Genomic DNA, 17,579 nt, shown 5'->3' on the forward strand with positions numbered 1-17,579 from the left:
AAACAGAAGAGACCACTAGAGTGGGAAAGTGAAATCAGCCTTTCTACTGTGAGGCTAATAGGCCAGCATTTGATGACTATGTTAGGAGCTGGATACCCAGTCTGTGGAAGTTTTCTCAGTGAGTGACCAAGCATGTAAATTTGACTCAAGTGAAATTACTAAAATAACTGGCTTTCAAAAATGAGTTTAGGAAAATGAGGTGACCCTGGCGTAGCTTATTTTTATATCTCCTCTCACAGAAATCACCTCTTGGCAAAAGATGCTTTTGGCTCAGCTCACCTGAAAATAATTTCACTTGGAACTTTTCTTAGCTGTTTAACCTAATGGGAGTGACTCAGAGTTGGTTCCAGTGGATGACACAAAATAAAGGTAGTGGGGCATGATGGAGCACAGCCCATCAGGGGGCTTCCCCCAACTAGGTGGCCTGGTGGAGGGCCACAGTCACACTGACCCGCTGGATGATTTAAGCAGACTTCGAATTTCCCAAATACCACCACGTCTGGAATGCAGGCCCTCACAGCACTATCTAGGCCGGGCGATCATGGCAGAGCTTGTGGTGGACCATCTGCCCGCACACAGCTGTGTCCTTCTTTGCGTCTCTGGCACCTGGTCCCTGGCATACACAGTAAGGAGACATCTATGGACCTGGAGGAACCATCTGCATGTCAGAGTAGCAGCTGAAGAGTGCAGCGGCTCCAACAGCCTCATCATTCTGCGATACTTGTTTGGCCACTTGACTCTCCGGTCCTCCCACTCCAAGGAACGTGCTTCCCACAGCAGAGTGTGGGGCAAGCTGGGCTGGTTTAGCCAAAGGCCGGCCCCAGGCTCAGAACCTCTTCCACTGTTAACGTTTCCAGCTTTAGGGCTCAGCCCAACTTCCAAACAGCATAATATAAGGGTAATGTGAGCGAAGTCTGACGAGCTTTGTTCATTATCAAGCTATCCACACAATGCCCACAAAAGGAAGGCAGTCTAGCAGAATGACGTGTCTGGCCTGAGAGAAAAATATACATGAATCGCATCACACCTTTCTTTAAAATTTTCCGGCCAAAAAATCAACTGAGCGAAGCCTGAGGTTCCCTGCTTTTTAATGTTACCTCAGCCTCAATTTCGAACTTACATTGTTTGTTACAACTATCAAACGGACAGCCCCATTGCCATGGCAGAGAAAAAACTGTCTCTGACGAAAAGGAACAGCTCGGAAAGATAAGTGAAGGCATTTGCAATGACAAAGCGCTAAGATTTTTTTAAGTTAAATGATAACATATCTAGAAAACACTGTGAAAATATATCTCTCAAAAATAGCACTCGGTTTAGTCAGAAGGCTCAGTGGAACAGAAAGCTGACCAGTAAAAAGAGAAGATAACCTTCCCATGTTTTGAATCTCCCTCCCTTTCCTGCCCTCAGACTCTCCCAGGCTGGGAGTATCAATATTAAAGCAGAACAATTGAAAAGCTGTGAAAAAGTGCTGGTATTTTTCAGGATCTCTTCCAGACAGTTTCCCTCTTGGTAACGTGAATCCTCTCTTGGGATCAAGGCCAGCGACGAACTTGAAGCGTATTCGAGGACACGGGTTCAAAGACGTCGTCATCGTTTTCCGCCCCTTCCTCTATTGGGTTCATCTTCGCAGAGGCTCGCTGGTGTAGGGGTGACACATCTGTCAGAGACACAGAAAGAAGAACCACTTAACGGACAGCCTTCCCTGATGCTGGCCTGATAGATCAATGGCAAACTCCAACTGGAAGATAAAACTCTCTGGGCACCTATAGCTGGCACCAGGAATGCAGTTTCCGTAAATTCTGTATTTTTTTTAACTTAATTTTTATTTTATGTTGGAATACAGTTGATTTACAATGTTGTGTTAGTTTCAGGTGTACAGCAAAGTGACTCAGTTATACATATATGTATATCCACTCTTTTTCAGATTCTTTTCCCAGAGAGGTTATTACAGAATATTGAGTAGCGTTCCCTGTGCTCTACAGGAGGACCTTGTTGATTATCTGTTTTATATATAGCAGTGTGTATGTTAATCCCAAACTCCTAATTTATCCCCCCACACACACACCTTTCCCCTCTGGTAACCATAAGTTTGTTTTCAAAGTCTGTGAGTCTGTTTCTGTTTTGTAAATAAGTTTGTTTGTATTAGTTTTTTAGATTCCACATATGTGATATCACATGATATTTGTGCCTCTCTGGCTTACTTCACTTAGTATGATAATCTCTAGGTCCCTCCATGTTCCTGCAAATGGCGTTATTTCATTTTTGTGGCTAATATTCTATTGTATATATGTATCACATCTTCTTTATTCACTCCTCTGTTGATGGACATTTAGGTGCCTTCCATGTCTTGGCTACTGTAAATAGTGCTGCAGTGAACATTGGGGTGCATGTACCTTTTTGAACTATGGTTTTCTCTGGATATACGCCCGGGAGTGGGATTGCAGAATCATACGGTAGCTCTATTTTTAGTTTAAGGAACCTCCATACTGTTTTCCATACTGGCTGCAACAATTTACATTCCCACCAACAGTGTAGGAGGGTTCCCTTTTCTCCACACCCTCTCCAGTATTTATTATTTGTAGGCTTTTTGATGATGGCCATTCTGACTGGTGTGAGATGATACCTCCTAGTTTTGATTTGCATTTCCGTAATAATTAGCAACATTGAGCATCTTGTCATATGGCTTTTGGCCATCTGTATATCTTCTTTGGAGAAGTGTCTATGTAAATCTTCTGCCCATTTTTTTTCTTTTTTTTTTTTTGCGGTACACGGGCCTGTCACTGTTGTGGCCTCTCCCATTGCGGAGCACAGGCTCCGGACGCTCACGGACCCAGCTGCTCCGCGGCATGTGGGATCTTCCCAGACCGGGGCATGAACCCGTGTCCCCTGCATCACCAGGTGGACTCTCAACCACTACGCCACCAGGGAAGCCCTGCCCATTTTTTGATTGGATTTTTTTTTTTCTTTTTATTGAGCTGCATGAGCTGTTTGTATATTTTGGAGATTAATCCCTTGTTGGTTGTGCCATTTGCAAATATTTTCTTTCATTCTGTAGGTTGTCTTCTGGGTTTTTTTATGGTTTCATTTGCTGTGCAAAAGCTTTTAAATTTAATTAGGTCCCATTTGTTTATTTTTGTTATTATTTCTATTACTCTAGGTGACTGATCCAAAAATATATTGCTGTGATTTATGTCAAAGTGTGTCCTACCTGTGTTCTCCTCTAGGAGTTTTATAGTATCTGGTCTTACATTTAGGTCTTTAATCCATTTTGAGTTTATCTTTGTGCATGGTGTTAGAGAAGGTTCGAATTCCATTTTTTTACAAGTAGCTGTCCAGTTTTCCCAGCACCAATTATTGAAGAGACTGTCTTTTCTCCATTGTATAGTCTTGCCTCCTTTGTCATAGATTAATTGACCATAGGTGCATGGTTTATTGCTGGGATTTCTATGCTGTTCCATTGATCTATATTTCTGTTTTTGTGCCACTACCATACTGTTCTGTTTACCATAGCCTTGTAATAGTATAGTCTGAAGTCACGGAGCCTGACTCCTCCAGCTCCGTTTTTCTTTCTCAAGATTACTTTGGCTATTTGAGGTCTTTTGTGTTTCCATACAAATTTTAAAATATTTTGTTCTAGTTCTGTGAAAAATGCCATTGGTACTTTGATAGAGATTGCATTGAATCTGTAGATTGCCTTGGGGAGAATAGTCATTTAACCATATTGATTCTTCCAGTCCAAGAACACGGTGTATCTTTCCATCTGTTTGTGTCATCTTTGATTTCTTTCATAAGTGTCTTATAGTTTTCAAAGTACAGGTCTTTTGCCTCCTTAGGTAAGTTTATTCCTAGGTATTTCATTCTTTTTGATGCAATGGTATATGGGAGTTTTCTTTCTTTTTTAAAAAAATAAATTTATTTATTTTATTTATTATTTTTGGCTGTGTTGGGTCTTCGTTGCTGCACGCAGGATTTCTGTAGTTGTGGTGAGTGGGGGCTACTCTTCGTTGTAGTGTGCGGGCTTCTCATTGCGGTGGCTTCTCTTGTTGCAGAGCACGGGCTCTAGGTGCGTGGGCTTCAGTAGATGTGGCTCGTGGGCTTCAGTAGTTATGACTCATGGGCTATAGAGCACAGGCTCAGTAGTTGTGGCACACGGGCTTAGTTGCTCCGCGGCATGTGGGATCTTCCCGGACCAAGGCTCGAACCTGTGTCCCCTGCATTGGCAGGCAGATTCTTAACCACTGTGCCACCAGGGAAGCCCCATGGGAGTTTTCTTAATTTCTCTTTCTGATCTTTCTTTGTTAGTGTATAGACATGCAACAGATTTCTGTGTATTAATTTTGTTGTTTTTAAAACATTTTAAAAATATTTTATTATTGTTTTTTTGGCTGCATTGAGTCTTCATTGCTGCATGTGGGCTTTCTTTAGTTGCGGCAAGGAGGGGCTACTCTTCATTGTGGTGCATGGGCTTCTCATTGCGGTGGCTTCTCTTGTCGTGGAGCACGGGCTCTAGGTGCGTGGGCTTCAGTAGTTGCAGCACGCAGGCTCAGTAGTTGTGGCGCATGGGCTTAGTTGCTCCATGGCATGTGGGATCTTCCCGGATCAGGGATTGAACCTGAGTCCCCTGCATTGGCAGGTGGATTCTTAAGCACTGTGCCACCGGGGAAGTCCCTCTGTATATTCATTTTGTATCCTGCAACTTTACCGAATTCATTGATGAGCTCTAGTAGTTTTCTGGTAGCATCTTTAGGATTTTCTATGTATAGTATCATGTCATCTGCAAACAGTGACAGTTTTACTTCTTTTTTTCCAATTTGGATCCCTTTTATTTCTTTTTCTTCTCTGATTGCTGTGCATGCCAAATCATTTTGGATAAGACCAAATATCAAGGGCCTTTTGGCATGGACCAAATGTCTCCATGGACATTCTGGACAGGACCAAATACGACCAAATATCAAGGATCTTGGTGTGGACCAAATGTCTTATGGACCAAATGCAAGGCATGAAAGTCAAGAAGCCATTCTTGTGGAGGGGATGCCACTGCAGATGCCTGGATGGTATGAGCTTCTCAAACATATGAAGCTCCCAATGGGTTGCCCCAAGGTCTGCTTAGAACTCAGAATGCACACTCCTACAGTAACATCATACGTGGTGATTCGAGTCCCTTGAAGGCTGGTTTAAGTCCTAATTTCCCTGAAGAATGGTTCTACTCCAAAATCATAGAACCTAACACCATCCTGGAACACCACCTAAAAGAACATTCTTTTTTTTTTTTTTTTTACGGTACGCGGGCCTCTCACTGCTGTGGCCTCTTCCGTTGCGGGTGGCCATGGCTCATGGGCCCAGCCGCTCCGCGGCATGTGGGATCTTCCCAGACCGGGGCACGAACCCGTGTCCCCTGCATCGGCAGGCGGACTCTTAACCACTGCGCCATCAGAGAAGCCCTAAAAGAATATTTCTTGCCACCACCTGTCCAGTCACTCCCTGGACTGACAGGGGGAGAGGGAGAGAGAGAAGGTGGTGAGAAGGAGAATCCAGGCATGGGAGGGAAGAGCCGGGTGGATGAAATAAATCCCAAATTGCAGCGGATAAGAAACCAAACAATAACTCACACGTTCTGTCCATCCCTCATTCATTCATGCATTCACCAAATGCTAATTGAGCATCTACTGTAATGGACACCATGCTTGATGCAGAAAAAACCATTATCTAACAGTAAGAGTAAAAGATATTATAAACGGGTACATGGGCTTCTCAAGGTGCCTAATATTACAGCAAACTCTCTTCCATACTGTTCCCACGTTCCGTGTCAGGCTCCACTTTGTCAGGGTCTCCCTTGGCCCTACCCATGCCTGTGCCGGATTCTTGCTCTGCCCTCCAGCAGGGCGGGGTCAGTTAGCAATCAATCAACCAGCAAACGCTGAACTCAGGCTGGGGGTGAGGCTGATGATGGAGGAACAATGGGTGAAATCTGCCTCTTCAAATACTTGCTGTACAGCAAAGGACAGTAGCAGGATTCTATGAAGACACAAAGCAGAAAGGCTACAAGAAATTTATCAAGATCAGCTGTTAATCCCTGGCCAGAGTCAGCTGCAGACCAGAGGGTGCAGCAACCCTGAGAGCGTTCATCGAGGAGGAGGGGTGGGGGCCGGCCGTGTGCTCCACGCACGGATTGGAGTGTGGGAGGCAGGGAACAGTGGTCAGGACCAGAGGCTCAAGGAAACACTTCCAGGGTTCAGATCCTTGCTGTGCCGCTTCCTGGCTGTGCGACCTGTCCTCCATTACTAAACCTCTCTAGGCCTGTTTCCCTGTCTGTGGAAAGGAGATGTTCACAGGACCTGCCGCATGGGGTTGTTGGGAGGATTAAACAAAATAATGGAATGTGCTTGGCACGGTGCTGGGCACGTAGGAAACGTCACTGTCATTTTTTTTCAAGATATATATATTTTTCATTTCACCTTTATTCATTTGGATTAAAAGTATACTGCATTGCTTACTTTACTGATAGAATTTTGAGATCAGGATAAAGATACCTGGGAAATGGACTTTTGGGGGCCTGATATGTACACATCTTGGGGGGCGGCTCTGTGTGTTCCTTCCATGGACAGCTTCGGAATCAACGTGGCCATTGTTAGGAGAGGACATTAATATCGTATTTAGCAAGAAATGATTCGTTTACATATAACTTATTTTAACTTAAGAAGTCTCTTTGGCATATATGACATTTATCACTGTTTTCCAGTTAAAGATTCACATAACATCATTACATAAACATTAAAAAAACTTTTTGTTAATTTTATCGAAGTATAGTTGAGGTACAGTATTATGTAAGTTACAGGTGTACAATATAGTGATTCACAATGTTTAAAGGGTATATTCCACTTAGTTATTATAAAATATTAGCTATATTCCTGTGCTGTACAATATATACTTGTAGCTTATTTATACAGTTTGTGCCTCTTGCCCTGACCCCCATCCCTATCTTGTTCCTCTCCCTTCCCTCTCCCCATTGGTAACCACTAGTTCTCTATAAGTCTGTTTTTTTTTTTTTGTTATATTCACTAGTTTGTCGTATTTTTTAGATTCCACACATAAGTGATCTCACACAGTATTTGTCTTTATCTGACTTATTTCACACAGCATAATACCTTGCAAGTCCACCCATGTTGTTGCAAATGGCAACATTTCATTCTTTTTTATGGTTGAGGTTTTTTTGGGGGGTGGGAGGAAGCAATAAGTTACGTACAATAACTGTCATTTAATTATTAACTCTACAGTCATTGCCACACATCTGGGGAGATGCCCTTATCCACAGCCACATCTTCCAACATGAAAAGATCATAATTACGCAGGGCTGGACTTCGGCAGAGCTAGTGTGTTTGTTGTATATACATGGAAATTGTTCACTTTCCAACATTTACAGTCAATTAAAATACTGAGTTTCCAGAGAGACACAACTACTGACGTAAACGGTAGAAAATCACCCTCGATTAAAATAGTCCAAGAACACAATTCTGCCTCTGAGCACAGCAAGGGAGAATCTCTCAGACACGTTCTTTTTATCCCTTTTTACACAGGTGACAGCAGACACACCAAACATAACCTCAGATTCGCACGTCTACTCAAATGGCAACGTGACCTATCTGTGAGACCTTGGGCAGGTTACGTCACCTCTCTGTGCCTCAATTTCTCTATCTGTAAAATAGAAATCATAATAATACCATCTACTTCACATGGTGGTTAAGAGGATTACATGACTCAACACTTGTTAAGTTCTTACATCTGTGCCTAGGATGTTATAATCCCTTTGTAAATGTAAGTCAGTAAAACGAGTTAATAATAAGGCCTTAGGAGAGCAATGGCCTAAATCATTAGGAAACTTGTTAAAATTCATCGTCACTCATAGGAACAGCACATAAAGGAAATGGGACTTGTGCTCAAATAGGGGTTTGTGTTTCTCAATCTAAGAGTGCAGCAAAATTGTTTTTTGGTTTTTTTTTAAGAAAAAACAATAGCCATGGCTTCCATCATATTTCTAGCCTCAAGTTATGATTGGGTGTCATGAAATATTAACTTAGGCTGAGTATTTGCAGGCAGACAAAGCCCTCAGAACAAGCAAGATGGCATGTCTAAGAGCATTATGCCCAATCTGCTACGTAGAGCATTCAGACCTAAGTGTACGACACACATAACACAAACACACCCAATGCATTTGGGCTGGGGAAGTGGGGGAAATTGGTTTGTAGTTTTTAAGCCCATCTATCAAACCAGGGGTGATGTTCTGTGGTAATGTGAGGGTGCTGTCTACATCGGGGCCAAAATGTTATCTGCCCCCTTAACTACTTCACCAATCACTGCCTTTTTCCATTGAGAGAGGACCCAATCCCACTGGAAATGACCTAGGAAACTGTGTGAGAACTTTTCTCTGTTGTTGACTGAAAAAAAAAAAAGCACACCCTTAACGTTGAGGATTATGTTTTATTTGGCGGACAAAACTGAGGACTTAAGGCCGGGACACAGCCTCTCAGATAGATCGCTCTGGGGGATGGCTCCAAAGAGGGAAGGGAGAAGCCAGGATATGTAGGAGTTTTGGCAACAAAGACCAGGGAGTCAGAGCATCAAAAGATTACTGTTAATTAAAGGAAACAAGACATCGCAAGTTAAGGAAGTTAGCGTTTTTCTGGGTATGGGAAGAGGCAGGAGTCTGGGCTCACTGAAATCATTCCTTTGCTATGCACCTCAGCTATCTGGGGCCAGGATCCTGTGCTTTCGCATCCTGAGTCCCCTCAGGGTGCACGGTCAGGGGGTGGTGGCAGCGGCAGACTGCTAGATGGCGGGCACCCTGTTTCTCTCCTGAGCTCCAGGGCTCACCGTCAGGGTGGCTGTAACATCTTTTGTCTACTGATATAGCAGGCAACATTTTTTTTCCACTGATATTGTGAAAGAATTTATTCTGTCCCCACTCTATTTACCTGGGAAGGGAAGAGCTGTAGTGCTTATGACATAATGGTAAAAGATAGTCAAGCAAGAGTCATCCACAGTCCTAGGGTGACATCCAGGGGCCTCCTTCCCTTCTGGTCCAAGCTCTAGCAAACTCACTGCTCCCCAAATCCAGCCCATCCTTTTCCTTTTCTCTCCTTGCTTTTCTCTCCCTCCGACTGGTTTCTCCATTCTCCTCTCTACCCACCAAATTCCTATCCACTCCTCAAAGTGTGGTTCAAGCCCCACCTCCTTCCTTTGTAATCTTCCCTAATTCCTTCTGTGGGGAGATTCTGTTCTCCACCGGACAACAAATACTTGCATCTCTCCCTTACTGGAGAACAAGCATTTTGAGGGCAGTCATCACTGCCTCTTCTCTCCTGCAGCCTCTCTGAAGCACCCACACATAGCCAGGTCCTTGATAATTACTGAGTCCATGAGAAGAATCCCTCCTCCGAAACTCTGCACGGGGCCTTCAGAAGCCGATCCTGAGGACGTGGGAACATCACGTGGCCGTCAAACTGGATCTCTGATGGGTCAGGTCCCTGCCCTGGCAGTGGGGTGCCACCCGTGCCCCTCAAGCGCATGCAGGTCTCGGGTTACGGTGAAACCTCACTATGAAAGGTGAGTGTTAGCGCTGTATTCTTTATCACGTCTCCTGAGGGACATCACTTTCGTACCACTGACGATTCGACAGGGCTTATAGCACAGGCAGGAGTACCGTCCCCTCAAGTCACCATCAGTGAAGTCTGTCAGTATCGTCACCTGCTACAAAGCTTCCATCCAATCAGCAAAGAGAATCCCCAGGTGACTACAAGGCTGAGAGGCTGGGTTAAATGTTGGGGAAATAAAAACGAATCAAACATAGTCTCTGCCCCTGTATCATTTTACGTCTCAGGAACTACATTGTACTTTTGGGAGCAATTCATTCTCACCGTATCCATGTCATTATTTCTAATTTATACTCAGAGGCTAAATAAAGCAAGGACAACCGGGACACCTGTAAAGGAAATAGAGCTGGGGAGATGCTGTGGATGAACGCCTTTCCCACCAGGGCGGGACCCACTCGGAAACGTATTTGGCCAGGGTAAACCAGGAGGCCCCGATGGCCCGGCGAGACTCAGCCCTTGTGCTCTTTCCACACAGAGAAGAGAGATGCCCTTTCAGCCTTTGTGCCTGCGTTAGGGCCCACCAGCCCCCCAACACCCCAGTTCCCACCACAGTGCCTGTTGCTCTTTCTCCATCGGCAGATGTACTGGAAGGTGACGGGGACACCGTCTGACTTGTAGCCGCCGGAAGCCGCCAGAGCCGGCCAGCTGCCTGACCCCTCGACAGGAATCAGAGTCGCAGAGAGAGTCCACTCTCTGTCTCAACCTCAGGGAGCCTGGCTTCTGTACCACTAAGGGCCAAGTATGAGGTTCACCTGGCCCAACCCGGGAACTGGCCACCGTCACGGCCAGGAGAAAGGCAGACTTCCCAGAGAAGGAGCTCACTCACCCTGGTGAACACCCGGTGTTCTCCGCCCTCCACAGGACACCTGCTGGTTCAAGTGGAAAGACTCAGAGGTCATCACTGTGCTGCCAGAAATCATTTCTTTGTCCGCTAATAAATCCAAACCCAATTTGGAGTATGAACAACAACGAAAAAAAGAATTCTGCTTTAAGGGGACTGTCTTACATTTCACAAGTTGAACATTAGTAAATTCTTTCTACAAGTTTGCCCCGTTCTTCATTAATCTTATGCATTGATGCATCCTCAGAACTTGGCCCAGAAGACCCAATACCATCCCTAAGTAGGAGAACATGAGGAGAGAACAGAGGAAGAAATTGAGCTTATCTTTAGCCAAATGCTTTTTCAAGTCACTTTTGCCCCTCGAGGACGTTACTGTGAGGTTCATGACCTCCGTATAATGCTTTACTTTTCATTTATCCCAAAGTCTAGAGGGGCAAATCATTCCGTATCCACAAATTTTCCAGAAAACTGATTTTTATCCTTTTTCTATTAAAACCGCTTTCAGAGTTGGGAGACAGAAGTGGTTAACTATATCCTTTGGTGTTTATTATAATCAAGAAGAGATAATTAGCATTATTTTGGGCTGTCAGCTATCAACACCTTCCAATTGGCTCGGGCTGCCAATTAACACAGTTTATTCTAAAAGGATGTAAAACAAATGTCTTAGACTGAACTTCAATCCAGACTCATCAGGTGTGAAATTGTTAAACGGTTCCATCGAGTTACTTTTGCTTGGGGGATGTTTCATATTATACCACGTGACAAAAACAAAAAAACCCAAAAGCCATCCTGCCAAGAAGACGTACACATCCCTTCCACAGACAGCAAGGCCTGGAAAAGGCACAGCCAGCGGAGCAGAATTTACTCTGAGCTGTGTACCACGTTCGGTGTGTTCAGGTGGGAAAGAGAACGGGAACACCAGGCAGCCCTCCTGAGGGTAAGAGGAAAACTCAAAACTCAGAAACACGGGCTCTGAGCAAATGCAGGAGACAGACTTAGAGGTAAGAGCCCTGAACCAAACAGTGGACACCTCCACACACGCCAGACCACAGGGGGTGACAACACTGGGGACACCCACGGGGGGCTTTGGATCTGGGAAAAGAGTCTCTTCTCAGCAGACCTGTTCAGGCAGTGGCTCGTGCTGGATCCTAGTTGAGAAGAAAAGGAGCTGGTGATTAAGACCCACTGTGCGACCTTGAGGGTCATTGCCTGCAGGTGCAAACCAGCCAGGGGCCTCCACGGAGGATGGGCTCAGGCTGCCCTGCCAGGCCTTTTCCTGTCTTCCTAAAGTCCCGAGTTACAGAACCCCAGGAAGCCTTTTTCTACACAGACCATGGCGACCTTACATAAGAATCCATCGAAACTCTGCTATCCGAGTGGTAAAAAGTTAGGTAAGAGAAATTCCCTTTGATAGAGCCCTATCCTTATTAAGCTTATTTCTGTTTCAGGTGCTGATGATTGCATGAGGGCCTGAGGGCCTCTCCTCACAGGAAAAAGTAAACAGACATATTGTTCTTAAATCCAGAGTGAAGGTCACATGTGTTCCAGAGAATGAATAAGCGACCTCAAGTTTGATCTTCAAGTAAGTACAGGACCATGATATGAAGTTTGTCGAATGACTTCTCGCTCTGCTTCAGAAATACACTTTTTAACATGGAGTGACGCTTTTGTAAACTATCCGATATAATGTGGTAAGATTTTTCCCCCTTTTTTCTGTTAACTTTGATGACATTTACTTCATTCCTTTCAAAGTGTTCCTATTTTTATTATGTTGAACCATCTGGCCAACTGCTTTAGCAAGTAATTAAAAACCTTACAGGGGATTAGAATTTTAATTAGATTATACATTTTTTGATGAATGGGGATGGGGAAAAAAATTTTTTTTTTTTTTAGGCTGGTAAATGTCATTTGTTTTTGTTTTTTTTTAACATCTTTATTGGAGTATAATTGCTTTACAATGGTGTGTTAGTTTCTGCTTTATAACAAAGTGAATCAGGTATACATATACATATGTTCCCATATGTCTTCCCTCTTGTGTCTCCCTCCCTCCCAAGGGGAAAAATTTAATGGCTTCTTTGCTAGAAAGGATTATCATCCCCTTTCCTGCCTTTACCTACTTACATCATAAAACTTTTTTAAATTAAAAAGAGGTTCTTTTCATTGAGGTCATAAGATTGTTTTAAATTGTAGAAACTGAATGTGGACTGAAGCTTTCTGAAGAAGGGTAGGTTTGGCCTTTGTACCTAATTTCCCTTGGAGGGACCCAGCACCAGCATTGAGGGACTCAAGCAAGGAAGTATACAGATTATCGCAATTACGGGGAGGAAGAGGAGGTTAGTGGCTCCTATGGGAGGTTCTCAGATCAGTTCCCGACTCCTGAGATGGGCGGTCGGGGCCCTGAGCTGCATGGCAACAGGTGTGAGTAGCCACGGAACAGCGAGAGTCCTGCAGCCCTTTTCTGCCCCACAGAGAAAGCTTTAGGGCTGCAGAGCTGGTGGATAAACTCCGGGGAACAGGGAAGGCGGTTCCGGGATGGCAGCTGTGCAACAGACCCAGAGAATCACCAGTCCGGGGTGAGGTACGAGGGTGGGAAGCTCTGTGAGGAAGGTCTGAGAAAAAGGGGACACGGAATTGATGGCCTGAGAGAGCGGGGATGTGAGACCAAAAAGGCAAGGATAAGGAAAAAGAGAGGCCACTGGAGATGCCTGTAAAAACAGAAAGCAGTATGAAAAGGCATGGCTCAAAGGTGAAATAACTAGTCAGAGTTTAAGGAGAAATGAAATGGATTCACCCGAAAGAAAAAGCAGCTTTAAGATACGGGGGATCTGGTGACTAAGACAGCCCTAAGAGCAAAGCGACAAAAAACTTCAGGGGAAAAAAAGGAGAGGCAAGGCATGAAGTAAACTGTAGTGTTATGTTTGTGTTTGACAAAAGGAGAATCCATTTGAACTTATTAGAAACAGTCTGCTTTGAAGAGATCAGGAGTCATGACACTGGAACCTAAAGAAAGGGGTAGTCATAGCCCACTATTGGGTTCTGAATAAACCATAATGTCAACACTATTTACTTGTTTTAAACTTTACAAAACAACCCACAGACAAAGCAAGGAAGACCTAACTGCAAAGAGAACAGACGTATTTAATACCTCTGAACCATAATTTAAAAATGGATAAGAGGGTAATTTGCATAGTGTGTGTATTTTACCACATTAAAAACAATTTGAAAACAGAAGAGGGAACAGAAATGTATATGTTATCAACCTTGATTGTTTGAAAGTTAAAGAAGAGACAACAGTTTGAAGGTCGCAGGGGGAAAGAGTAAGTAAGGGTAGGGATGCTAATGGTAGGGTGCTAATGTCCTCACCTTGAAACAATGTTTCAAAGAGAAAAAAGAAATGGAGGTTTAAGTGTACTATTTAATGTTACAAAGGTAAACAATAAAGGAATAAAAACTAGTAATATCATACTGAGCAGAAGGGGGAAGGGAAGTTAAAAGCGAGCTAAGTTAGGTTAGAAGATAAAGGTTAAGAGGATAAATCAAATAACAGCACATTATTCATCATTTCGGACAAAAATTGTTCCAATGTGATTGCTCTTAGGGAGCAGTTAGGTTGGAGGGGGTCAGTTCTTTTCACTGAGATATTTTTTTTACTACTTGATATCTGTGTGTGTATATTAACTTGATAATTAAGAAAATTTTTGTTTAAAAGACTAAAAATAGATAACCAATAAAATCCTTTTACAGTCATCTTACAGATGAGAAAATGCTGGATGAGGATAGAGGCCATTTAAAGGGTTGGTGAGAGTGTGGGCCTTGGAGACGGTCCCCCAGCCAGGAGGGGCTGTGCTTCAAGGACCCAGAGGAGATGAACGTCATACTCCTCAACCTGAAACGGGGGAAACGTAACACTTACCTCACTGGGGGGTTGTGACGATTAAATGAGAACATGTATGACAGTGGTCAGCATGTGTCAGTGGCTGCAGTAGGGGTTGAATATCCCCAAACAAGTTTACACTCACGTATGGTTATTCGTAAGGGCCAAAGCAAGGCAAGACCTTGTAACCCAGGGGTCCGCAAACCCCGGGCCCCAGACCAATATCAGTCCGCAGCCTGTTAGGAACCGGGCCGCACATCGGGAGGTGAGTGGCAGGTGAGCGAGCAAAGCTTTATCTGCCGCTCCCCATTGCTCCCCATCATTCGCATTACCACCTGAATCATCCCCCCACCTCGCCTGCATGCCCACCCCCAGAAAAACTGTCTTCCAGGAAACTGGTCCCTGGTGCCAAAAAGGTTGGGGACCGCTGTTGTAACCAATTCACCACTTCTTTGTTTCAGGGTTGGCACAGTGGCCCTAACCAGGTTATTTAACGTCCCCAAGCTGCACTCTACTCAACTACACAGTAGGAGCACTGCTTTTCACTAGCCCTCTTGGTGGGTCTGAGAACGGTTCAGGGGCTCTTCCTCTGGGTACCTGCTGCCTAATCACATCCCTGTCTCTCTCTTTCCCTATAATTTTATGTAAAGCTTGTTGTTTATAAGCCTACAGTTGTTCACAGGGGGAACAAAATACAAATTGGGTTGAACAGACTATTTCATGAAACAAGAAGGTTGTATTGGCTTTTTGTATCTTTCCAGATAAAAAAAATAGATAACAGAGGTGAGGGAACCCATTACGTCAGATATGCTGCCTAGTCTTTGCAGCCAAGAATACGAACCAGATGCAAACTAACTCAGCTTAGAGCAGACCTGTGCATCTAGGTCATATGAAATTAGTAGACTGTCCACAGCACCATCTTGACATTAATAACAAAAAATACTTGTAAAGGTTTTTTGTCGGTAATAAATATCTCTATTCCATAGTCTATTTAAGAAATCATAAATTTTAATAATAATTTCTGAAAAAATACACAGTTTAAACTAGCAAAATCTTTCAAAGATGAGTTCTGACAGGATCACCTACACTGACTCAGGATTTTCAAAAAACAAACACACCAAACAATAGGTTCATTTAACCCCAATTAACTAAAATAAAGTTCTCAACTTTCAAGGAAACGTAGTGTGTCCACCTGTTGCCATGACAATGCCTGTGCTCAGCACCACTTATCATGATGGAACTGCCAAGTACAGTCCATCTGTGTGTGTGTGTGTGTTTTATACATCACACGTAGGGAGCCAACCTTGTAAGGAAGGAAAGACAAGGAGATGACAAGGCACCCTGATGAGCACGTTGGTCCAGGAGCAGAAAGAAGAAAGCTTATATCCATCTGAGGGCATTTAATCCTTCTCACACGTCCTGGACATCCTATCTCACAATCACACTTCTAAACATGGAACTCAAGTAAATGAAGCAACAGGAAAGCGAAAAAGAGTTAAATTAATTGGATTATGTGCTAGTGAATAAACAGGAAAGTTTTTCTCAGACTATTTCATTATTTTACTTTCTTGCCTTTAAATGATCGTTTGAAGTGGAATCCAGACCCTGGTAAAGAGTAGAGATCCTGGGGCTTCCCTGGTGGCGCAGTGGTTGAGAGTCCGCCTGCCGATGCAGGGGACACGGGTTCGTGGCCCGGTCTGGGAGGATTCCACATGCCGCGGAGCGGCTGGGCCCGTGAGCCACGGCCACTGAGCCTGCGCGTCTGGAGCCTGTGCTCCGCGGTGGGAGAGGCCACAACAGTGAGAGGCCCGCATACCGTTAAAAAAAAAAAAAAAAAAAAAAGTAGAGTCTTCACCAGAATCTATGTGAGCCTCAAGAAATACAAGAAACATCTTAATCACAACCAGGGGAATGCAATCAGCCCAATTCCAGAAGGCAGGGAATTCTACAGCCTCACTACTCAAGGCATAGTTCAGGGACCAGCCACATCAGCATCACGTGGGCGCCTGTCAATAAGCACATGGACTTCCAGGCCCCACCCCCATCTGCTGCACCAAAGCCTTTCATGAGATCTCCAAGTTACGCATATGCATAGATATGTTTAAGAATCTCTGCTCTATAGGACAAACAAAAGAAAACAAAAAGGTGAAACACAGACAGAAAGAGATGGAAAGGGGAGCCTAGAGATTCCGAGACTTTTCAGCCCACGGCTCTTAAAGCTCCTGTTTTGAGGTAGCACTTGCCACTTTCACTCATGTCCCCTGGACCAGAGAAGTCACTTGGCCGGAACCACCATGAATGGGTACATCCTGATATTGATTTAAAAAATAATTATGAGAAATATTGAAATGGATTTTAATATTTAAATCTACTTCTACGTTTGAGTTAATGACTAGAATGAATAATGTCAAAGTTTTTTGGTTAGGAAAATACATAAAATAAATTTAATTTTTACAGAGCAGCATTGCTCATCGTTCTGTAAGTATATATATGAGGCAATGTGAAAGCGAACCCAAAGCTAACTGACTGGAGAATATTATTGGATAATTTTAAATGTCCCTGCGTAGAACCTCCATACAACGATTAAGGCCAAAATTTTCTTTGAAATGGAAATTAACTGGCCTAAGAAAACCTATCTGTTTCACTGCTTGGTCCTAATGAAGGATTCGGGGGATGGTAGGTTTCTTGAAGGAAGTGGGATGGAGGGGAAAGAAATGACCTTTTGCAAACACTACCTTCTCCCTAAGTGTAGTGGACTCGTCTGCAAAGAGGTGAGTAATAGCGGCCGCTGTGCCCAGCTGGCAGAGTCATCAGGTTCAAATGCAAGAATGGGTGTGAAAGTGACCTGTAAATTATAAAGCACCGGTCAAACATTTCATGCATTTTTTTCCCTTTTCTTTTTAAACCACAGAGGCAATATGGTCTAAAATCATGGACTGAGGAATCACACAGGATGTGTCTGTCTGCCAGCACCTCCCCCTGAGGATCTGGAACAGTGAGTACACATCTCATATTCCCAATTTCCTCTCGGTTAAGTGAAATGATACTCATCACGGTAGATTGTGTTATTGTCAACATGCCTGCTTTCCCTCCCTTCCTGTGTAGCCCCTGAAGGAGGATTAAAGAGCCACCCATTCATGGTGGTTCCGGCCAAGTGACTTCTCTGGTCCAGGGGACATGAGTGAAAGTGGCAAGTGCTACCTCAAAACGGGAGTTT

General features: G+C 43.9%; 1 protein-coding gene across 1 annotated transcript in view; it reads right to left on the reverse strand.

The window, feature by feature from the left end:
- Positions 1 to 1,273: 1,273 nt before the first annotated feature.
- POPDC1 (popeye domain cAMP effector 1) overlaps positions 1,274 to 17,579 on the reverse strand; it is a 42,776-nt gene continuing 26,470 nt past the window's right edge. Inside the window, exon 8 of the mRNA XM_079939838.1 lies at positions 1,274 to 1,657. Coding sequence (XP_079795964.1) covers positions 1,533 to 1,657 — 125 coding nt within the window. The 3' untranslated portion in view covers positions 1,274 to 1,532. The remainder of the gene's footprint in view (positions 1,658 to 17,579) is intronic.

The sequence above is a fragment of the Stenella coeruleoalba genome, assembly GCF_951394435.1.
Source record: "Stenella coeruleoalba genome assembly, chromosome: 12".
NCBI classification, from domain to species: domain Eukaryota; kingdom Metazoa; phylum Chordata; class Mammalia; order Artiodactyla; family Delphinidae; genus Stenella; species Stenella coeruleoalba.